At 33.0% G+C, this 24,936-nt stretch overlaps 1 protein-coding gene across 1 annotated transcript in view; it reads left to right on the top strand.

Moving 5' to 3' along the window:
• Positions 1–24,936, top strand: part of DPP10 (dipeptidyl peptidase like 10) — a 713,494-nt gene that overhangs the window by 678,258 nt on the left and 10,300 nt on the right. Inside the window, exons 18-21 of the mRNA XM_053669952.1 lie at positions 6,442–6,540; positions 6,648–6,717; positions 20,655–20,849; positions 21,502–21,556. Of these exons, the coding sequence (XP_053525927.1) occupies positions 6,442–6,540; positions 6,648–6,717; positions 20,655–20,849; positions 21,502–21,556 (419 nt within the window). The remainder of the gene's footprint in view (positions 1–6,441; positions 6,541–6,647; positions 6,718–20,654; positions 20,850–21,501; positions 21,557–24,936) is intronic.

The following is a 24,936-nucleotide window of genomic DNA, read 5'->3' as shown; positions in this document are numbered from 1 at the left end:
AATACTTGCAAATGATAAATACAGTTCTTCCACCTACCTGGCAGCATTCCAGGTGATTTTTCCTTCTTTCTTCTCGAGTGCTCTCCCAGTGCTCTACAGCAGACATCTATTACTTTTTCAGTGATAAAGAAACCCTTTAATAAAATGCTCAGTGACTTGAAACAAGGTGTAAATATATAAAAGGTTACTTTAACATTTCAAAATTCCTTTGTATCACATTACTATTGTTCCCCTCCTCTTTGTATATTTTATTTGTTCTTTAGTTTGTATATATAATATTTTTTCTTTCACCCTCAGTTCTCAGTCTCTTCTCTCTTTTTCTTTGCTCCCTGCCCCATCCCTTTCTCATCATGTACTTCTACTTTCTTATCTCTCCTTTCTTTTGCCTTCACAATTTTCTGTTCCTATTTTCTTCTCTTGTCTCATCAATCCTATACGCAAAATTATGTTTTAACACATCCTTCACTCCAGAACATTTTCCAAAAAAATTTTATTAAGCTTATTTTCTGAATTTATCATGATAAAATGCTATATGCTCTTAATATTTTTAAAATGGCTTTTATATTTTCTATATTTATCTTTCTTAAATGAAATTTATTTTTCTGTGACCACGGATTACTTTTATTTCACAAGTAAGTGAATGGCCTTTGATTTAGAAGTAAAAATTTCTCAACTGCCCATATACTAATGTAATAGGTTTATTTTTCCCACTGATATTTGGTAGCAAAAAGAAACTGAGAAATTCTTAGTATATTACCCTCATATTTGGGGCATTAGCTGTATTTGTTTATTTATTCATTCCTTTAATCAATTAGCCATTTACTACAATCAACCATTCTTTATTTTATAAAAAAAAAACTTTTGTAAGAAGGTAATCTGTACTTAAAGTCGAACATTTAACAGCCTTTGATTTTTAAAAATTGTCCCCTTTTTAGCTAGCGAATATCGAGTAATATTGGCTTCCTCTAAATATAAAAATGAATGTTTTTTTCTGTAAGTAAGCATATTAAGAACATTTTAAGATAGTTCTTAGATTTTAAATGCTGAATCCATAATGAATGTTTACAGAGTATTACATTTTAAATTTTATAGTTGAAGGTTTGGAATATCTTTCTTGAAAATATACTGTTATTTAAATAATCTGAACTTTTTTTATATATTGGGGGTAGGAAAAATTCTAAGAATACCCAATTTCCCTACTTTGCATTATAGAGAATGGCATTTATTTATAAGAGAGGCGGTTTGATAGGTCTGAAATTACACATAGAGTTCAAAGTCCAATGCAGCTAACAGAAAGTTAAATGGTTGTAATAGAATATGAAAATTTTCCTGGTAAAAGGAGCAAAAATCAAAAAAAGAAGTCTGTGCAAAGGCATTTCAGAAAGAGGGAATGTGAATGTACAAACATAAGAAAGCATGAAAATGTTTAGACTTTTAAGAAAAGGTTGTTCAATGTGGATGGGACAAAGCATATTTTAAAAAGCAAAGATATAGAAATTATAGGGATAGACTGGATATATCCTAAACATCTTATGTTTCATTCTAAGGAGTTTGAATTTAACAATAAATTATCAATGATAAACATTGACAATTTAAAGAATTCTTAATCTGTCCATGGAGTAACTAGAAGTAGACACAGCCTCTTGCCAAAAAAGAAGAAATAAAAACAAGGAGAGAAGGAAAATAAAGGAGAAAGGAGAAAAGAAAGGAAAAGAAAAATAAAATTAAAACTGGATAAAATATACAAAACAATAATTTCCAAGCATGGAACAACAGGACAAGTTGTACATTTCTGAAAGGAGAAAAACAAGTGAAATTTAATTGTAATTGCTCTAGCTTTCTGGCTGGAATCATTTTCTGAATTCTAGTGAAATGAGGAGCAATCCAAGAAGAGTACAAATTGCCCCTCTGTATCTGCAGGTTCTGTATCCTTGGGTTCAGTCAAATGTGGATAGAAAACATGCAAGGAAAAATGTCACATTGTTGCTATTGTGTAATATGTAGTTAGACCTATGGATGGTTGCAGCTGCACTGAATGTTTACAGACTTCTTTCCTCCATCATTATTTCCAGTGTAACAACTATTTATATAATATTTACATTCTATTAGGTACTATACATAATTTAGAGATTATTCAAAGTATACAGGAGGATGTGTGTAAGTTATAATGCAAATACTGTAACTTACATTTTATATAAAGGAATTGAACATCCTCTGATTGTGGATTCTTCAGGGCCTCTGAAAGCAGTCCCCTTTGGATATCAAGAGGTAACTAAAGTATGTTATTGTAGAGTCAGAATAGCAACAAATTGGACTTCAGAAAGAGCAAAGCTTTTATAATATTGGGAAGGTGAAAAGACCCTGGAGAAGAAGACGAGACAGAGAGAAAGAACACCAGAAATCTACATGGGGCTACAAGCATTCATCTTGAGTCTATTGCTGAAAATATCTAAAAACATACAATGTAAATATTATAGGAAGACACTCTTTGAGCCTAGGAAATGCGGACCTGCACAGTGCAGGATACTGTGACGTTTAGGAGAGATCCAGGGAGAGTCAGGCTTCAGCAGCAGAAATGAACTATCCATACAGCAAAGGTCGCTTAAATCTACACTAAGAAAGATATTTTTAATCCTCCACGTGCACATGTTCATGAAATAAAGGGGGTGGAATGGTGGGGGAGGGGTGTTCAGGGTGGAGGGGAAAGGAGGGGGGAATAGAACAACTGTAATGGCATAATCAATAAAAAATGTTTAAAAAAAAGATATTTTTACTAGAAAGATATTTTTAAAAACTTTGAACTTATTAAGCTGACCTGCAAATAGCCTAAAGCATCTGCAGCAGAGAACAAAGTCTAATATTTTTAAAATAAGAAAACAAAATCCAGAACTCACCAACATTAATATCACAATTGGTCATAATCTAATAAAACATTACTGGCTATGTGAAGAAATCAGAAAATATGACTCATTACTAGGAAAAAACAAACAGTGAATAGAGACAGACTCAGAAATGACAGAGATGATGGAACCCAGTGACAAATATGAAAAACATGGTATTATAAATATATTTAAAGATCAAGAAAAATTAAGATGAGAAGAAAAGACAGAATGTGTTATTTAAAGCAACATTATAAACTTAACATATTTGAAAAAAACTTAGTTTCTAAGTACCAAAATTAGATTAAATCTTGTGGAAGATCAGTGAACTTGAAACATTATCAAAGAAAACTTGAGTCACAGAGGAAAAAAAAAGAATGAAAGAAATGAACATAGCCCAACTTAATTTATATTTTTAAATTGGAATCAGAAAAGGAGGCATGGAAAATATTTGATGAAATATGGCCACATCCAAAATTATATGGGTTTCAGGTATACAGTTTTATCATATACCATTGTATGATAAAACTGTATCATACTGTAAAACTGGATTATTGTATTGTGTACCACCTCAAGTGAAATCTCCTTCCATCACCATTTATCCCCTCTCTACCCTCTTCTACCTCCCCAGCTCCCTTTCCCTCTTTTAATCATCATACTGTTGTCTGTCTATGATTTTTTTCTTTGCTTAATCCCCTCAACAAACCTCAAACAGGATAACTCCCAACACAAAAGCCATGATAAAAAAAATAGTTAAACCAGCAAAATAGAAACACACTGCATCCACATATTACATATGTAGCAACAAAGCCAAGAATGACTGTGGACTTATCAGTAGGAAGCAAATCAAAATATAATAGAGCCAAAATGTTTAAACTACAGATGAATGAACTATAGAAATGATCCCTGAAAGGGAAAATGGAGACAACTGTACTTGAACAATAAAAAAATGTAAAAAATAAATAGGGATGAAAAACGAAACACAGTCCTTAAACTAGAATGACAAAATGAAAAATCAAGAGGCTGAGAATGTTTTGTCACGAGACTCACAATTCGAAAGATCTAGTAAAGGGCACAGATATGGCTTATATGCAATAGCACGTGCACCTTAAGGACAATATTCAAAGGACATAAGCCTGTCCCGGATGGACACGAATGGCATGATTAGAGGAGAATTGAGAAAAGTAACTTAAAAATATTTTGAGCCAAGTGAAAATGAAAACAAAACTAATCCAAATGTGGAGAAACCTAACATTGTCATTAGAGATAAATTGATGGTTCTAAATTGTTACTTTATTAAAAAGGAAAACTTTAAAATCAATTATTTGAGATTCCATTTTAAAAAACTAGAAAACGAAGAGCAAATTAATGCAAAGTAAGTTAAGGGAATAAAATAATACAGATAGGAGTGGAAATAAATTTTATAGAAAATCGACAAACAGCAGAGAAATATGTATAAAAAACAAAAGATTTTTCTTTGAAAAGATCAATAAAATTCTAGATGGATTCACAACATTAAGCATGCACTATCATTACCATTTTTACTAAAGCAAGAGATGATGTCAAAAACAGATTCTATAGATATTAGAATGTTAGCAATGGAACCTTATAAGTGGTTTTATGGAAGTAAATTTGACATCTTATACGAAACATACATTTCTTTAAACACATAAAGTGTTAAACATTCAAACAGGAAGAGACACAATATTTAATATACTGTTATCTACTAAAATTATTAATTCAGTTAACATTCTTTACACAAAGAAAACTCCCACTTCAGTTAATGTCACTGGTACATGCTGTGCAATATTTAATATATGAATACTAAGCTTACATAAACTTTTAGAAAATATAATGCTAGTATTAACCAGGACCAAATCCAACATTTATATCACACAGACAAAAAATGAATTTTTGTGAATATAGATACACATCTTCTTAACTCAATACTAACAAGTAAAATCCAGAATTTTATAAAAGGATAACATATTATGATTATGTGGGGTTTACCTGGAGAATCCATGATATCTATAACATTCAACAATCAATCAATGCAATTCAGTATAGTAGATTGTCAACCCAAATAATTTAGAAGACATTTGATTAATTTTAGTAATATTAATATAATAATAACAAATATTAACAACTCAGAAAAGACCAAAAGTTCCTTAACTCGATAATGATATCTACAAAAACATCATGGCTAACGTTAAACTTAATGTTGAAAGAATGAGTGCTTTTACCAAGATTGGGAAAAAGAATATTCACTCTCAGACCCTGTATTCAACTTTGGGTTAGAGGACTTAGCCAGTGAAATGAAGGAGAAAAAAAAAACATAAGTAGAAAAACTGTCCTTATTTGCAGAGGATATAGTTCTAAAGAAAACAGAAAATAAATAAAAAATAAGAAATCAGCACCCACTCACAAAACTATTAGAAATAGTTAGTGGATTTATCTTGACTATAGGTATAGACCAATATAAAAAAATCAACTATTTTATAAGCTATGATACAATGCAAATTTAAAAGTAGCTCAAAATACTATTTGAAATAGTATCAGAAATCATATAATACTCAAAAATTCATTAAAAAAGTGCAAGTTCCCTAAAATAAAAGAAACCATTTTTGAGATAAATTAAAGATGCAAATGGGTGTATATATATGTGTGTGTGTGTATATATATATATATATATATATATATATATATATATACACATACATATTTATGGGCTAGAAAAATCACAATTTGTAATATGTAAAATTTCCCCAGTAAATCTATAGATTTAATACATCACTTAAAAATCTAGGGAGTTACTGATGCTCCCTTCATATTTGCCCATTATCCCTTTCTTCTTTTTTTTGGTGTTTTAAATTTTATACCCTTTATGACTATATTTCCAGGTACATTCATTGTTTTCTGTGTTATCTAATATGCTCTTAATCCTACCCAGGATTTCTTCATCTTAAATCTCATAGATTTTATGTACCTCAGATTTTGCAGTTTTTACTTTTAGAAATTTAACATGTCCTTTTAAAATTTCTTTCATATTTCACATTAACATCTTCATGGTATTTCTACCCTACTGAACACATGAAATATAATTAAAATCTATTTTTAATATACTTATCTATCCATTATATCATTTGTATCATTTCTGGTTTCTATCCATTAAATTTTGAACTGATTATATGTAGCATTTTTCTGATTTTTTGCATGCTTGGTCATTTTGTATTGGAATCCTGGCTTCGTGAATTTCATTTCATTTCATGCTCGATAATTTTGTATTCTTTTAAATATTCATAAGCAAAGTAGTAACATGATCAGACTTGAATTTGAAAATGTAAATGCTAATTCTAAGTAAAGGGGCAACTGGAGAAAATGTCACTGGAATTCAGTTAGAAAACCGTTGTGGTTATCCAGGAGAGGAATTACAAGCATTTAATCACTGCTTTTAGCACAGTGCCTGCCAAATGTAACAGCTGCATAATTATTTGCTGTTTTGCTCTGATTCTTGATCAACACACAGCAGTTAGTAATTTACACTACATTTTTTGATTTGTAGAATATTTTATATTGGAAAGCAATTCGATGCTGAAGGAAGCAATCCTGAAGAAGAAGATAGTAAAGTCAGAAATTAAAACCCTTCATATTGATGACTATGGTAAAGTTTGGTGCATGCTACGTTATTGAAGAACAACTTTCTCTTCATCTTATAGTGTTTCATGTAAATGACTCTACATCTTTAATATTTTGCTCTTTCTTTAAAAGAACTTCCTTTACAGTTGTCCTTTCCCAAAGACTTTACGGACCGAAACAAGTATGCTCTACTGTTAATAATGTAAGTATTTTATTTGTTTTGGGGGAAAAAGGAATCCAAAGATTTTATAATTTTTATTATGCCTCACATGACAGCATCCTGATTAAAAACAACCATAGCGAGGACAGAGGCAGTGTAGTTGACTGGGTAGCTTCAGTTTGCATGAGGTCCTCAAAGGCCCTGCCATTGATAACATAGAAGGATGTATAACTTTGTGTACTTCTTATATCCCAAATTGAACTCAATGTTACTACTGGGTATTGTGAAATATATAATTTGGTTTATGTCTGTTTAGTCCTATGCTTTTTTAAAAAATGTATTGATTGGTCTGTGATTTTCTTTCTTGGGGATATATTTGTCACATCAAAGTTATGCTAGTTTCATAAAAACATTTTTTGTTGTAGTAGGACCACTTAACATGAGATCTACCTATTAAATTTGTGTGTTCACAACCCAGTATATTAAATACGGGCCAGTGTCTTGGTTCTCATGTCTGACACTCTACCCACTGAATAGGAACTCCCCAGTTCTCTTCCTGCAGCCACTGGCAACCACCGATCTACTTCTGCTTCTGTGTGTTTTAATACTCCCTGGACTCAAGTGATTGGAATCATGCATTTTTGCCCTTCTGTGACTGGGCTATTTCACTTAGCATAACTTCCTTAAGGTACATGCATAACACAACACATGAACCCTATATTCTTTATCACTTGTTTAGGTAACATTGAGGAAACATTTATATACAATGCTGACACTTTTGGTTACATTTACATCATTCCTATCAATTTGCCTTCCTGGATTCATGGCCCAGAAAGCAGCCCCCATGTTCATAAAACTTGACTCTTCCACATTTTCAACGTGGAATTGACTTTAGAGTTAAATTAGTCCATACTTTCGATGAGCCTATATTGTGATTCTATGGTATTGGGCACAGAGGACCCTAAGAAGTAATGGTTAACTAATTTAATATTGATGTAGTGTTGTGTTCCTGAGAGTAATAAGTTATTTTCCATATTGAGAACCCAGCCAGCATATTGCTATGACAGTCTAGAATTGATCAGAATCTCAGTAGGAATAGTAGAAATAAAAATAACATTACTTGTTATGACTACTGGATGTAGAGGACAGTATTCAGTCTGTGGAATCACACAGTCTAGCTTCAAGTTCCAGTTTTGTCACTTATGAGTGGCATGTCCTTTAGCAAGTTATCTAACCTCCCATAAGGCTCAGTTTCCCCCAAAATAAACAAACACTGCGATTCAGCCTGTGTCTTAAAGTTGCTTTCAGATTAAACAAAATGCATCATATGAAGTACCTGGCACACATTATTATTATACTTAATGTGATTAATTGGTTCTTTTTATATAGATTGTATTTATTTTATTTAGGTATTTTAATAAGCAACCCTCCACTTTATTTTAATAAGTGAAATAATATGAAATATGCAATTCATAATATTTTCCCTTAGTCCAGCATTTATTCCTGTCTATATTGTCTTAGCCTTATTTGTTTCTCAAGGTCAGATCTTTCTCCTTTGCCCTTAATACCCAGAAGATCCCCAAAGCTCCTGGAGTCTCTCTGGGGAAGTTCATATATGTCCTTTTTCATCTTAACTTCTTCTTTTGTCTCTTCTCTTTCACTTAGTTGCATTCAATTCCTATTGAGTTACATGTCTAATATATTGAGGACATATTTAAGGCCTAAAAAGAAGACACAAAAAGAAAAAAATTCATCCTCATTTTCTGTTTCAGTCATGGCTGTCTTGGGAAAAAAGGGTTGTTCTTTATATTCACTAAAAATATGGTTTCTCAGGAAAAGGAATCCCATCCTTGCTCTTGCGTCTCAGAGGGCTACAGGGCAGCACCACAGTTGGGAGCAAAAGTAGACAAGAGCTCCAGATTCTCTGCAGCTTGGACTCCAAGAAGCCAACTGGCGTGTCCTGGCATTAGATTTGTGCTTTGATGTGGGTGTTTTTTAGTCTATAAGGGGAATATAAAAACTAGCACAAGACTCAATTTCTCTTATTAGAATAGGTATTCAGGTCCTTTTTTGAGCCAGGACGGTAGAGTAAAGGTAATGGCTTAGGAGTCTGGTATGCCTATATTCAAATCATAGTTCAAAGATTTACCAATATCTTCCATTCACTTATAAATAGATGGGAGATAATAACATGGCATAATTTCTTTAAACCTGTTGCCAGAGTGTTTGGTAGAGCATAAACACTTCTGCTCAGTATTAATAAATTGTAACCATAATGATTGTAACCATGATTATTATTAGTAGTAGTATTTTTAGTATTTATATGTAATATAAAATTAGTATCCATAAAGTTATTTAATAGACATTCATTACTAAAACATAAAATAATTTCATCAGGCCTATAGAATTTATTTTGTTAGTTTTTTGTTGATGAAAGTAAGTATTAATTCATTGGTTTCTATAAGCTGATTATAGTAAATATTAATGTACTTTACCTAAACCCCTTGGTTTTCAGATGTAAATTTTCAGTTTAGCAGAACATGACTTACAAAACTAAACCGAACCTGGCTGGTGCAGCTTAGTGGATTGAGTGCTGACCTGTGAAGCAAGGGGTCACCAGTTTGATTCCCATTCAGGGCACATGCCTGGGTTGCAGGCCAGGTCTTCAGTAGCAGGCACTCAAGAGGCAGCCACACATTGATGTTTCTCTCCTTCTGTACTTCCCCTTTCCTCTAAAAATAAATAAATGAAGCCTTAAAAAACCAAACTGAAGATTTTTAAATTTTTAAAGAAGTATCTATTGTCTTAAACTGTATGATCATTTCTAAAATCTTTTTTTGAAGATTTTATTTATTTATCTTTAGAGGGGAAGGGAAGGAGAGAGGGAGAGAAACATCAATGTGTGGTTGCCTCTCATGCACCCCGTGCTGGGAACTGGCCTGCAGCCCAGGCATGTGCCCTGACCAAAAGTCAAACCGCAGTTGTTTAGTTTTCAGGCCCACACTCAGTGCAAATCCAGAGCTACGCCAGCCAGGGCTATTTCTAAAACTTTATGCTTGAAAATCTTTATGTGTCAGAATGGCTTAAGTGTGAAGTATTTTGTAACTGTTTTTTTAGATTGCTTATAATTTAAAGGCATTTTTCTCTCAAGGTTAAATCATGTTTTCAGTGACAAGTGAATTTCCCACTCTACAAAAGAAAATAATGATAATTGATTTTTTTCCATAAATGGTCAATTAGTGAAGAATAATAAATAAAGTGACTCTTATTTAAATGAGGCTAAGAGGTGATTTTGTGATTTTGGTGTCTGCACTTTAATGCTATTCTGTGCAGTACATCTAGTTCCCAACAGAATGAGCCTCTGATGTCACATACACAAGTGGGTTTATAACCAGGAAACTCTAAAATAAATACATAAGTGGGAGACTGGCTGCAGCAAATACCTGAGTAGCTGGAAGGAAGACTGGCCTTGAAGAAGTGACCACTGACAATTAGCAAACTCCTTTCTGCTAAATATTCATTGTTGAACTTCAGAAGAAACAGCCCTCTAAGTACCCCTCTTTGTCCATGTTATCTGAAACCCAAACCTAATTTCATGATATTGAAAAGGTTAGTGAGTCAATGGCAACAGGACATTTTACTGTAAGGGACAAACCCAAGGAGCACTGTCACTATGGATGTATCTCAGTGGCCTCTATTAGTACTGGTCTCTATGAGGTCATGACCCCCTTTTCCTTTCCTACTTCTGTTCTCCTTCCAGATTCCTAATTGTCTGTTTCCAGTCTTTCTTTTTAACATTACAGGGAGTCTTCAGGACACAACAGTCCATATTCATCTTTATACATTTATATGTATGAAACAGATGTATACCTATTTTCATTTCAGCATTTATCTCCTTGAACTGTTATTGTTTCTTTTATTCTTATTTTCTACTCATGTATATGTAATTTAATGCAATGCACATTTACGTGTTGCTTTTATGTGTAAGAAGCTGTATTAGTGGCTGTAGAGAGACGGAAAGATGGCAAGAACTTTGAAATCTTTTATATTAGTTAAGGATATACCCCTAATGCCTAAGCACACATAGAGAAGCCTTATGAAAACCTACTGACTAACCTGTAATTTTGTTAATAGTGCAAGACTGAAGATTATGTGAGATAACCTACAGTCATACATGCTTATTTGATAAATATATAACTATAAATCTAAATGTCTAGACCCTGGTAGGAAGCAGTTCAGGCATATATACTGTTATTAAAGATAAAGGTTGTTTATTTCTTCATTTGCTGTAACCATGCATAGAAGCATTGTTGAGCTGGGCAGTGTCATTCAAGGCCGAGGAATCACCATATTTTTCCATTTTCTACTCTTTTATGTTTAACTTGTGTCTGCCACACTTGATAAAGATCTAAGTCAGGGAGGCAGTGACTGTTCAACAATTAGTTTATGGAATGCTGTGTACTCTAGCTTGTCCTTTGATCTTCTTCCCTATCCTTGAATTCATCTTTCTTGAAAGTCTGATGAATTTACCATTATCCATCAGATCTTACCTTACTGAAGCCCACTTTAACTCTCTTTGTTAGATCATCTACATTATCCTATTACAATCCCAAATTAATGCCTTTCTGTTCAACTCTACTCATACAATCTTCTATCTGAAGGCTGTCCATATATTTTAAGCTGCATCAGTCATATTATCACTTTACCCAAATATCTGTGAGGATGTTTTTAAATGTTATTTAAAGAATTTCTGATTCCCACTATATTTTGGACTAATGTTTATGAAGGAAAACTTAGAGACTAGGTGTGACTGTTTAGAAAACTAATTAATAGACTAGCTTATTGAATATTTCATATCTTAAGAAAATAAAAATATTAAAATCTTTATTTATGTATTCTATATATTAAACAATACCCAATTAATTGTGTACTTTTTTATAGCCACAAGCTTTTGCCATAAGAGTCACTTCACAAATATATGTGGAGGGAATAAATGGATGATGTCCAGAAACCAGGTGAACATCATTACTATTGCAATTCTAACTGGAGATCATTACTCATTTTTCTCTAGATATTTCATCACTCAATCGTTGGTATTCATATCAAAATTCTACAATGGCCATCTTGATGAAATTGAGCTGTCTGTCATCTTTTTCCTATAGAATTATTTTTTAGCATTTCTAATGAGTGGAATTAATAGTCACTCATCTCCAACTGTCAAGATAATATCCACATGGTTTTAATACACAGGCTTCCCATTCAACAAACAATATAGGTATTGTTGAAAAGTGCGAATAACATTATGCCATGGAATCATAGTGCCTTGCCTTGATCTTTGGACCTCTGGAGTTGTCCAAGACACACTCTTCTTCTTCAAGTTCCATCCCAGGTGGCCATCATATCTGGATGATGCAATTCCAAGCTGCCAACCTGCTCTCTACTGACTCTCTCCCCATACCCATTGGTTTTTGGTTTATTTTTTTATCTGTATTTTCAGTTGCTTTTCCACTCTGCTGCTGGGGTAAACTTTGTGAGATTCATATCTCAAAATGAGATTCTCCTAGCTAAAATCCTCCCATTTTTCCTCCAATAATTAGAAATTCACATTCCCTAACACGACATACAAGTCTTCATCTGTTTCCTTCTTCTTAGTCTCCATCTGACTTTACCCAGATGCTCCAGATATTTTTTAAATGCTTTTTTTTCCTCCTGGGAAATACCAGCTTCTTAATCATTCCTCTGCATTTGTTAGACAGTCTTCCAGTACCTTAATTTTATTTTCAACTGGAAAAGTTCTAGTAATACTTCATGATCTGCTTACACATAATCCTGTGCATGCCTCTATTATATTTAAAGGGGATTAAAAATTTATGTTCTTTCTATTACCCAATAGTGCCTGCTTATATAACCATTCCCAGCAACTGAATATAAAGACCATTAAACCCCTTTCTCTTTCTACCTCCTCACTCACTCATTAAAATTATTCTAAATGGAAATTGGTGCATGGGTAAGAATTAATGTCATAGGACTTTGATAGCAGAGGTGATCAGAGGGTGGTGGTGCTTCTTCCCATTTTATTGCACAATTTCTGTCTGGGACCTATTCCTTAGCCCCTTTCTATTCGTTCTCTTCTGCTATTTCCATGTGCTAAAATGTGTATCTGAGGTTAATTTTGTGTGGCTAATACTAACAGTCCCTTTCTGAATTTTATAGCTGGCTCCCTAATATCCATGCTGTTCAGTATTTCAGTTTGTGTTCTGATAAGCTTTTTATTATTTGGTTTTCAATTAGTTATGCAGTTTTTGCATAACTCTAGTCTGTCTCCTATTCAAGAGAAACCAAAAGAAAAAAAAACAGAAAGAATGCCTTTAGTAGACAGAAATTGACCCTGATGTGCAGAAGGCTATTCTATTAAATAAAGAAGGAGGAAAGGGGGAGAATTTAGAGTAGAGTATAGGAAAGATTTTAAAAGATTCAGTTTTATTAATGTGAAGTACCTTCCCAAATTCAGAAATACAAATTCTGATCAGGAAAAAAAATAAATTTATCTGAGCAATTTTTTTTAATATAAAGAAAACATTTTTTAAATGCCTCAAAAATAAAAAGGCCTAAATTCTGTCATAACTTCTATAATCTAGGAGATATTTTACGATAGAATGCTCTTGTTTTTATAGTACTGGGATAAGTATATGTCTGTGGAAGCAGCAGAAGAAAGAACTTACAAATATAGAGTCACACAAAATATGCTCAGATGCAAAACACACATGACTATGTGTGTAAAGAAATCAAGTACACAAACAAAAAGATAGAAATACATAAAAGAATCTTTTCATTCTAAATTAACTTAAAGACCCACTCACTGTGAAAAGTATAAAAATTAATGAAATTGAATTTTTCTTTGCTTGGGCTATGCCAAATTAAAAAGTAAATAACTTTTGTTATATAAAGCCTCAGGAATTATTAATGCAGGGCTGCCTAGGGATGGTCAAATTTGGGAGCTCAGCTTCCAATAGGAGAATGAAAGATGAAAAGGTCAAGTTTCATAGCATTAACTAGAGCTGAGTTAATAATATCCCAAACCTACTAAGAACCATATGTTTACTAAGCAATTTATATGTATTATTTAATTTAATCCTTGCTATAACTCTACTAGGTGAACACTATTGTTATCATGCTAAATAGCAAAGATAAGCAAACTTAAGCATGGACAAAGTGACTTGTTTAAAGGCTCATAAGTCAATGTGGTTTTATCAATATATCACCTGTACCCACAATGACACCACCCCATACCTATAAAGTTCAGACCATTAACACAGGCAATTTTTCTAAAAGGTTTAACATGGACAAGATTTATAAATGCACATATGTGAACACAAGTGATGGAGAGTAATACAATTTGAGAGTATTACAATTTGAGTAACATAATTTTTGATGTATTATTACGTAGGCCTTGTCATAATCATCACTAGAAACTCAGGCTTAGAAACTGTAAGATAAAGTCTTGGGTAGAGGCATAAATAATCTTGACCATAGCAATCACTTCTCCAGTTATAACTCAAAAGAAAAGTAAGTCAGCCAAACATTATATTGTAAACAAATGATGCATCAGAATTTTGACGATTATACTAATAATATTTCTAATGAAAGAAGTTGGACATATGGACAAGAAACAGTTATCTGACAGGAAAAATAATGATACTTCTCATTTGGTATGGTAAATATATGAGTAAACTCATTCTTGTAGTCTGTGTGTAGGGCAAGTCACCCTTGAAAAGAAGTCTTAGGTGAATAAAATGAGAAATAGAGAGAAGGAATTGGCCCAAGAGGCCCTTAACTAATGTGTATATCTTCATTAGGCTTTAGATGTACATATGTTAGAACTAAATGATCTCTGCTTGTGTGTTTTTATAAAGTAAAGTTCGGACTAAGGCAAGACAAATGCTGTTTAAGGCTACCGTTGTCTTATGTCAAACTCATGGTCTATGATGAAATGAATATGTTCTAAAGAACAACATTAGAAGTGCTGACCATTGATTTTCCTTAAGAATGTAGTGTGATGTGGCTCTTATCTTGCCTTCCATTATGTTCTTCACTCTTCCTTTCACACTTCTTTGAGTTTAGTACATCTGAAATAAAATTGTGACTCTGTTCTCAATGACTCTAGCCCTAATGTCATACTTGTGGAGCTAAGTTGATCTATTCTAGGCCTAGAAAGAGCAAAGAATGAATATTGATTATAAGTGAGTCTATGTTCCTTCCTTCCACTTTCCAATGGACAGAGATATTCAGCTCTCAAAATTGCAATTTCATTTTTATCATATTTTGTATTTTTAATTTTTTGTTGTGGTAAAATGCACATAACATAAAATTTACCATCTAAACCACTTGTAAGTATCTAGTTTAGTGGCATTAAGTACATTCACATTGTTGTGTGACCATCACTGCCACCCAGAACCCCATCTTCCCAAACAGAAACCATGTCCTCATTAAGCAATGACTCTCCATTCCTCAGCCACAGCCCCTGGCACCCTCCATTCTGCTCTCACTCTCCATAATTTGGTCACTGTAGGTACTTCATATAAGTGGAATAACAGTGTTTGTCCTGTGACCAGTTTGTTTTACTCAGTATAATGTCCTTAAGGTTCATCCATGCTATAATATGGCAGTTTAAAAAAAGGCTTCCATGTAAGAATTTAAAAAATGCATGCAATAGATCAGTCATAGAACTTTGTTCTATTATTTTCACCACAATTTTACTGGTTAGGAAAAAAGCTTTCTAAAATGAACTGATCAGAATTTTATATTTACAAAATACTGTTAACTTAATAATAAAAACAAAAAGTGAAGATAAAAGGAGCATATAATTGCTGAAGAGAACTCAGCGTACTGGTGACAAAGTCAGGACTAAAACCTATGTCTTCTGAACCTAAATTCAACCCTCTTTTCATGAAATAAAATACCATTTTATGAATCTGACCAAATCTGTAATCTGAACAAGTCTCATATTAAGTTGTAGTTTAGATGATATTCATTTATATCATGAAAGGTGGTTTGTTCTGTTATTTTAATGATATATTAGATATTGTACATTTTATTCATCTATTTTTTCTGCATTTTATTAAATTTTCACATCCTGAACTCTTCACTCATACAGACATGTTCAGTATTGAAGGTACAAAAATAGACAAGTGCTGTGCTCTTGAATATCTTTACTTGTAAAAAAAAGTTTACCATCTTAATTCAATTTCACTGCCTATGTTAGGAAATAGTCAAATTTCATATCACTGTGACCTTGCCAACACTTTAAAAAGATACAATTGTTCTTTTCACAACTTTCAACCAAATTGCTTGTTCCCATTCTCAACCCTCCATTCTATGGGTTGCCATGGATTTCTGAAACAAAGAGATCCAGAGAAAAAATAAAAAGGAACCCAGTGAATTGAAGCTTAAAAAGTCTATTTGGCCAATATAAACATGAGTTGTGGTACCAATTTACTTATGGAAGGTGATCTGCTCTATAGTACATGCTTTGAAGTCATGTCTACTACCAAACATCTTGCTATCTCTACCTCATCTAATAAGTAGTATTTTCTTGTTTTTGTTTGCAAGAAAAATAATCTGATATTTTTTGTTCTACACCATATTTATAATCTCCACCCTGTTCCTGCAAGTGTTTGGGCTACTCCTTTTAATGGTCACATTAGCATTGTAATTCATGTTCCCTTATAACTCACCTTGAAATATATGTGCCTGTATTATATAAGAAAAACATGAAAGGATAGCAAACCCAACTAGACAGAGAAATGTGTTAAAAGCATTGGCAGGTAATGTGTTAAGACAATATTTTGCTCTGACATTGAAACATCATAAAGACAAAGTTAGAGTTAAAAATGGCAGTTTAGAGCTCTGGCTGGCATGACTCAGTGGATTGAGTGCTGGCTTGTGAACCAAAGTGTCACCAGTGCGATTCCCAGTCAGGGCACATGCCTGGGTTGCAGGTCAGGTTCCCAGTAGAGGGCCCGTGAGAGGCAAAACACTGATGTCTCCTTCCCTCTCCTTCCCTTCCCTTCTCTCTAAAAATAAATAAATAAAATCTTTAAAAAATGAATAAAACTTAAAAATGCCAATTAAAAAAAGCAAAGGAATGAAATTGTAATGCTTTATGTCAGCTTTGCAAGCATGAATAAAGGATTGAAGGCTTTTGTTTAAAAAACTTGGCAACTATTCATCGATCATAAAAGTTTAAGAATGTGCCTTATTGTAAATGATATTTTAAAATGATTTCTTTTTCTGCCATAAAATGTCTGTGACATTTTTATGTCTGAGACGACTTACATTTTGTCTAAACTTAACTAAGTTGTGAATTCCTAAAATAGCTGTGAACAATGCAATGGGTCTTATCTTCCAGATTAATAAAACATTTACATTGTTTTAGAGCTGCTGCCAGTGGTTAAATTTGGAAAATTCTGCCTTAATAATTAGCAACACTGTGAAAATCACTACTAAAGATCTGATTAACTTTTTAATTTGCTTGTATCTAGATATTACTAGTCCATCCAGAAAATGGAAGTCCTTCTGACATAATAGGTCATATGACATAGCACAGTATCTTTATTCGTAAATATTTTCCGGTTTAATTTCTGCACAACTGGCCAAAATCCTTTATACAGTTCTTTAGTTTGACCTTTAAGGAAATATGCTCAGTATAGCAAAACTGGCTCCCAATAAAGAAGTAATAACGGTTCCTATTATTTGATGAATCTAACAATGATTTTATATTACTTACTGTATGGTATGTCATAATATATTTTCAAATACATTATGCTATTTAATGTTTGCAAAATTCTTTGAGAGAGACAAAACAGAAGTTTACTATTGCTAAAGATAAAAAAACTGAGTCTTAGAGTTTTAGTATAATGTCTATGGTCAGAGTGATGTTAGGCCTCAAACTGTCATATTTTTACGCAGTTTAAAAGGCAAAATTAATCCTTGTATCTTGTCTTCGGCGAATCATGCTCTGCTTTCTAACATTTGCAATAAATATGCAGGCTTTAAAATATAGTGTCACTATTTAAGCTCAGTGCTTTTTATGGGCTTCCCACTTTAAACTTCACCTGAGCCTACTTTCCCTGAAAGGGTCTAATGCAACGAGCATTTGCTGTGTTCTCTGTGTACCAGAAACTGTGCTGGCATAGTGATTCATGCTCTCTTTCAAATGATAAGCAGGTTATATCACTATCACCTAGGAGACTGGGGAAAAAACAATAATTCCAGACTTCACTGTGGAATAGGCAATTAGAATTCAATGTTAGAGAATGTGGGTATGTGTGGGAAGAATTTCAAACAAACTGAACAGAGCTAAAGTTACCAAACTAAAATAAATTTAAAAATTAAAAATTAAATTTAAAAAGAGAGCTAAGATTTCGAACACTATGGAAGGGCAAAATAGATTTGGATTTTGAACACAGGATCACCACTGTGATTTAGGAGTGAATGTGGGGGGTGGGGGGGAGGTTGTGATTAAATAACCGCATGGCACACTTTCTTTATTTTTGATGTCAGAATCATTCTACATGTAATAAACTATGGAACAGGTAACTTTCTTTTTTAAAAGGTTAAATAAATGTTGGTAGTATATAGTAATAACGTAATAATCTCAAGTACTCTTAAGAACTTTGAGAACAGAAAACACTTATATGAATTTTCTAGCCTGTGGATGTTATCAAAAATATTAAAGCACAGGTCACATGTATCTGAAAGATATATTCATGACTAGTATGTGCTGAAGTGCAAAAAATAAAAGTAAAAATACTGAAAATGTATATTTATTATATTTATATAATAAAATACATGATTTTTAATTTATTCCAAGCTATAATGTAGAAATTATTAAGCAAAGAAATATAAAAACAAAAAGTGAGAATAACAATTTTTGTTTTCAACAGAAAAATGGACATGGATGAAAATATAACCAAAATGTCTTTAACAGTAATTAATCAATATCATCAATAGCTGGCTTTGCAAAATGTTTGTAACAGTCATTGCAGACAATATCACTATGCTCAAGGAATAAACACTTTTCACAACACTTGCAAAAATATTTTGATAAGCAACTCAGTAGCATTAGCTGAATGTCTACAACATCTCTTGAATTATTGAATTGATATATTTTTCCAGCCATTTTCAATGGTAAATGAAAAAAACACACACACAAACTTTGAAGTTTGCGAAAGAAAACAACTACACTAACACTGACTTCAGAGTTTGTGGTATATCTCAGATATAATTTACTATTAAATATAACACAACCTTATTAATCACATGTTATAACAAAACTGACAGCTTAAATGTTATAGCTTAACATTAGTCATGTACAAATGCATGGCTAGTCATGACCTTGAACCTATGCACCCAACATATGTAACAATATTTAAGAAAAGAGTTTGTATATCTCAGACCAGCCACAACCTCAGCAGGGCTAGGACTAACAAGGAAATATCACAGACTGGCTATTTTAAACAACATAACTGTATTTTCTCATAGTTTTGGAGGTTAGAAATCCAAGATCAAGTTGTCAACAAGTTTGGTTTCTTAGTTTGCAGATGATTGCCCTTTTGCTCTCTCTTCAGTCTTTTCTTTGTGCATGCGTGCCCTTGGGGGCACTACCTGTGGCCTAATCAGATTGGATTAGGGCCCACCCTAAGGGACACATTTCAATTTAAAAACGTCGTCTCCAAATATAATCCCATTCTAAGGTAAAGGACATTAGAGTTTCCACACATGAATTTTGGGAGACATAATGCAGTCCATAACAGCATTCCATAAATTTTAGTTGTCCAAAGTTTCACCCTGTTTCCTACTTCTTCCTCCTTTACTTAACTCACTGGTCCCAAATGACTGCTGTATCTGCTCAGTTCCATTTACCCCCAGAAGTTGTTTTCCTTTACGAGTATGGTAACCTAAGAACTTGTTTGTGTATTAGTGCTCCTAGGTAACACATTTGCGTAAATACGAAGGCAAAAGAGTTGGATTGACGTCTTTATGTGAGATTGAATAGGGTGAAGATACCTGGTTTGTCATCCAACTAAAAATGGAAATCTTTTCAGAGAGTTAAATGTTCTGATGCTCTTCAAAACTATCACATGGATCATTCACTGTGTGATTAAACTAAGGTTTGGGTGTAGATAATCTGTATGATTTTATTTTATTTTATTTTTTTACCTATTCTATGTTTGGCAAATAAAATAGTAAATACCACTGGACAATTTAAAATTTTATGATCTTTTCCTTACGGAATGTCCTTCTTTACTTTTTAATTTTCAAATTTTTCAAACTTATGCGTCTCTGCTTTCTTTTCCTGCTGTCAGTTTTAGTGATGAAAAAGAGTTTTCTTCACTGTTTAAATTCTTCTCAGTGCAAATTCCACTACCACCACATCAACAATAGCAACAAACATTTAGGCAACATGAATGTAGTTTTTCTATTTGAGTCTGACATTGTTTAGGGCTGTACATTTCTCGCTAAATTATTATTGTTGAGATTCCACAACTGATTTTGCCCTCTATCAGGATCATTAGCCCTTATATGCCATTTGCAAGACATTCCTAAAATACTCTCTGGAAGAAACATAATGAAGTAGGAGCTTTAATATAAACTTGATGATCATTCTATAGAAAGGACAATGGAAAATGCTTGTATTTTTCCTCATTTATTTCATTTGGAAAAATGAGTTAAATTAATCTCTCATACACAGTTTTAAATTTAGTTTTACATTTTCGTTTTATTCAGAGAAATTTTCATTTAAAATTTTCAAAGGAAAAATGGAATTTAATGTTTAAGTTATCAACAATCATTAATATAACTATTAATAGCCACCATACCTCTTTTCCATAATTTTTGTTAAATAATTAGGGTGAAAGCTAAAATTTCTTCCAAAGTTTCAATTGATCTTGTTTGGGTCCCATGTGTTGGTGTTGCAGGGATGAAGAACCAGGAAGCCAGCAGGTTACAGATAAGTTCCATATTGACTGGGATTCAGTACTTGTTGACACAGATAACATCATCATTGCACGATTTGATGGCAGAGGAAGTGGATTCCAGGGCCTGAAAATTTTGCAGGAGATCCATCGAAGGTTAGGTTCAGTGGAAGTGAAGGACCAAATAGCAGCTGTGAAGTAAGTGGCTGCACATATTTTTATTTTTTCCTATAAAGACAAAAGCTAAGTATATGATATATAATATCACTGAGGCTGACTCAGAGATTTGTATTTTAGTGATAAGACAGTATTGTATATTTTCAAGTACCTTTCTCTATTAGCACCATAATAAAAGAATTATCATAGTTCTATGGAATTAGAATTCACTTTGGATTTATGAAAATAAAATATATCTTTATTATACCACTATATTATTTATTTAATGTAATCCACAATGTCTATTATTCCCCTAGTTAATTAACAATTTCTGAGCTTTCACAGTTACCATCACTACACTAGCATAAAAATGTGGCCTGAGAAATCTAGCAGGTTCTTTGAAATGGTATGTAGAAATTGGCAGGAATATTACTAAAATGTAGACATTCATTCAGTGGATCTGAAATGAGACCCAGGAATACGCATTTGCTAACAAGTTGCCAGGTGGCATCTAACCTATTGGACCATCACTCAACTAGCCAGATTTTGAAATACCTGACACTAATATATGAATAGAGCTGCAACCACAAAAGTATTTCTGGTTTGCCTTGCATTGTGCTCACCAAGAAGGAATTCCCATGTGTGTTTAACTCAAGAAGATATAACTGTAGTTTTTTTTTCTTTTTCATTGCAGATTTTTACTGAAGCTGCCATACATTGACTCCAAAAGATTAAGCATTTTTGGAAAGGTAAATAGTAGAAATATTCTGTTTGTGTTTACTTTCCTCATCTTACTATAATTTATCTGCTTTAAAATGTATGCATTCAATAATTTACTAATTCAACAACTATTTATTGAGCATCTAATTAGTGCCTGCTGTTAGAATAACAGGGCAAAAGGGGCTCTCTTTTCATGAAGCTTACCTTCTAGAGGAGAAAGTGATGGCAAACAAATAAATGAGAAATTGTTTCATATGGTAGAGTGTTATAAAAAACAAAAATAAGCCAATGGATAAAAGTTAACTGCAGGAAAGGCCAATGCCATTAGATTTAGTGGGCCCTCTGATTAAGTGATATTTAAACTGAGATATAAGTAATCAGAGGGAGCCAGTCACAAAAATCACTTAAGGCACAGCAAGAGGAGCAAATCTGTCAGGAAGACTAACATGGCTTAGCAACCAAAAGATGGCCACATGCATAGTTATGTCCTTTGTGTTTTCTGCACAGTATTTAATTTTGTTGTAATATTTTTTATTTTATGTTCAACACCATTTTAGGGTAATAAAATCAACCTCATGTAGATATTTATTAAACAGTTTATACCTATCACTATGCTAGACACTATAAGGATAGAGAGATGAATGGAAGAATATCTTGCACTATTTTAGATGAAGCAAAGTCTTGGTGCTTATAGATTTAAATATGAAATATTTTCTACTATTCCTAAGTGAACTGAGAGACATATGAGGACATAACTGGTCATTTTTTCTGGGGCATACATTTTGGTAGTGTACATTGACAATAGGTACATAAAAGATACTTAACAAGTGTAAATCAGCACCATTCACTCCCATTATTCCCTAATTAACTTAAATATCTGCAGTGCACCGCTGTTTCTTGTATTTAATTCTGGCTATCAGTAATGTTCAAGCTATCAACAAAATATTTGTGAACAATGTTACCCCAACATAAATGCAAGTAAATAAATAAATGAAAGACCACCATTAATGGTAAGAATATTAGGGGGAAAAACACAAATATATCTAAGAAAGTGATTATTTCAAAGAAATGGAACTCCAGAGACTTTTAATTGTTCCTGTAGTGAAACTTTGTCCTGTGCTCCAGCATGGAAGACCTTTGAAGAGATTGTGCAATTGTACTGAGTGAAATGAGCCAGGAGCGGAGGGACAGATACTGTGTGGTTCCCCTTATGTGAGGTACTAGAGTAGTCAAGTTAATGGGGATGGAGAGTAAAGTCATGGTTGCCAGGACCTGGGCAGCTGGGTGGGAGAAAAGAAGAGTGGTATTTAATGGGCTTAGAATTTCAGATTCACAAGATAAAAATGTTCCTGGACACCAGTTTTTTTTTAAATATTTTATTTATTTTCAGCGAGAGGGGAAGGGAAGGAAAGATGGGAGAGAAATATCAATGTGTGGTTGCCTCTCGTGTGTCCCCCACTGGGAAATGGCCTGCAATCCAGGCATGTGCCCTGACGGGGAATCGAACCACGATCCTTTGCTTCACAGGCCCGCACTCAATCCACTGAGCTACACCAGCCAGGCTGGACATCAGTTTTATAGCAACGTGAATACACTTGATGTTGCTGAACTATTCATTTAAAAGTAATTAAGATAACAATGTGGTGATTGCTGGGTGCAGGAGATATAAGGGGACTAAATGGTAATTTAAAAAAATACAATTAAGATTAAATAAAAATAAAAGTGGTTAAAATAGTAAATTTTATGCTATGCTATTTTTTACCATATCCTTGTAAAAGAGCACATAGTGGAGAACATTTCAGTACTTAATGGTCCTGATATATGTAATAAGTTACAAAGGACTTGAGGCTTATGTATTTCAGCACTGTACTTACTATACACATAACAGGCACAAAGGACCAAATGACTAGTACAAACACTTACTACTATGGAAATTTAGAACAAGTTCAGAAGGTTGTAAACAACCTCATGGAGAAAGCGAAACATGAACTGGACAGTAAAAATTATTCAGCAACTAGAGGGCAAGGAGAACAGTCTCATGTAGATGCTCATTTCAGGAAAGAGAGCATGTTTGGAAAACCCTGAAAGAAATTGATTATAATTTATAGTCAACTATAATTCCTGTGAAAGATGGGCAAATATTAGCACTAGGGCCAGAAATTTACCATATTTGATCAACTTCTTCTTTGATATTCAGCAATACTTGACTGATATACCATTTCTCGTTTTTTTCTTTTTGATCTAAAGTGTATTTTAATGGTCTATTTATCTACATCTTTACCTACATCTACTACATCTGCATCTGCATCTTCATCTCTATCTACATCTATATGTACATCTGCATCTACATCGAACTAGCTAACTCCTTCCAGTATAATTGATTTTTCCAGTAGAAACTAAACATTCTGCAGTACATTTCACTGTTGATCTTCATAATGCTAAAACAGTGATCTGCAAGAAACTGGTCGATATTTTTTGTTTTGCATATAATTTGTTCTACTTCAATCTTTCAGAGTTGGAAAGCAGTTCTAATCTATGCTCTTCAACCATGAAAACTGACTAAAAAAATAGAATGATAGTTTTTCTAAGAATGCTTTTAGTGTGAAATAATATATATAATAATATGTATATTTTTAGAAAATACTCTTTCTGACTTTTCTTGTTATAATGGTAAGCATATAAACACCAGGAAAGCAATGATTAATAAACACATTGCATTCTAAAACTATCACATGGGTATTAGAGGAAAAGAGAAAATAAAAACTTCAGCCAGCATAGGAAACTTTTGACTTTTTATATTCAATTTCATTTCAATATTTTATAAGTGTTCTACAGGTAAGCAACATTTTATACAAATAAAATAAAGTTGTTAAAATTATATAAATAATGCAAAAAATGCTTTGCAAATGGAATCGGCATAATAATTGTAATGAATGAGAAACTATGATCATTGAACAACCAATATAAATACAGCACAGTTGAAACAGAGCAGCCTATAGTATTGATTATTTTTTATTTAAATGAAATCAGAAACATCCTTTAACTCAAGGGCTCCCAACCTTTAGGCCACGGACTTGTGAGGATCCATGGCCTGTTATGAAGGGAGCCACAGAACAGGAGGTGAGCTTGTATATAATGTGATTGAATCATCCTGAAAACACTCCTACCCCCAGTCCATGGAAAAATTGTCTCCTATGAAACTGGGCGCTGGTGTCAAAAAGACTGGAGACCACTAACTGACTATAGAATCAATAAATGTGATGACCACCAGTTCTGGCATCTTTCTAATAGACCTGAAGTGTTTTCAGAATTAAAATCACTGTCTTTATACCGAGCCTACCCTCTTCTGGAATATATTTTTCAGAAACATTTTTATTATTCACTTTTGCATTCAGTGAATAAATATAAA

The sequence above is a fragment of the Artibeus jamaicensis genome, unplaced genomic scaffold (assembly GCF_021234435.1).
Source record: "Artibeus jamaicensis isolate MK-2021 breed Jamaican fruit bat unplaced genomic scaffold, CSHL_Jam_final contig_536, whole genome shotgun sequence".
In the NCBI taxonomy this organism is placed as follows: domain Eukaryota; kingdom Metazoa; phylum Chordata; class Mammalia; order Chiroptera; family Phyllostomidae; genus Artibeus; species Artibeus jamaicensis.
This window is presented reverse-complemented; position numbering and strand designations above follow the sequence as displayed.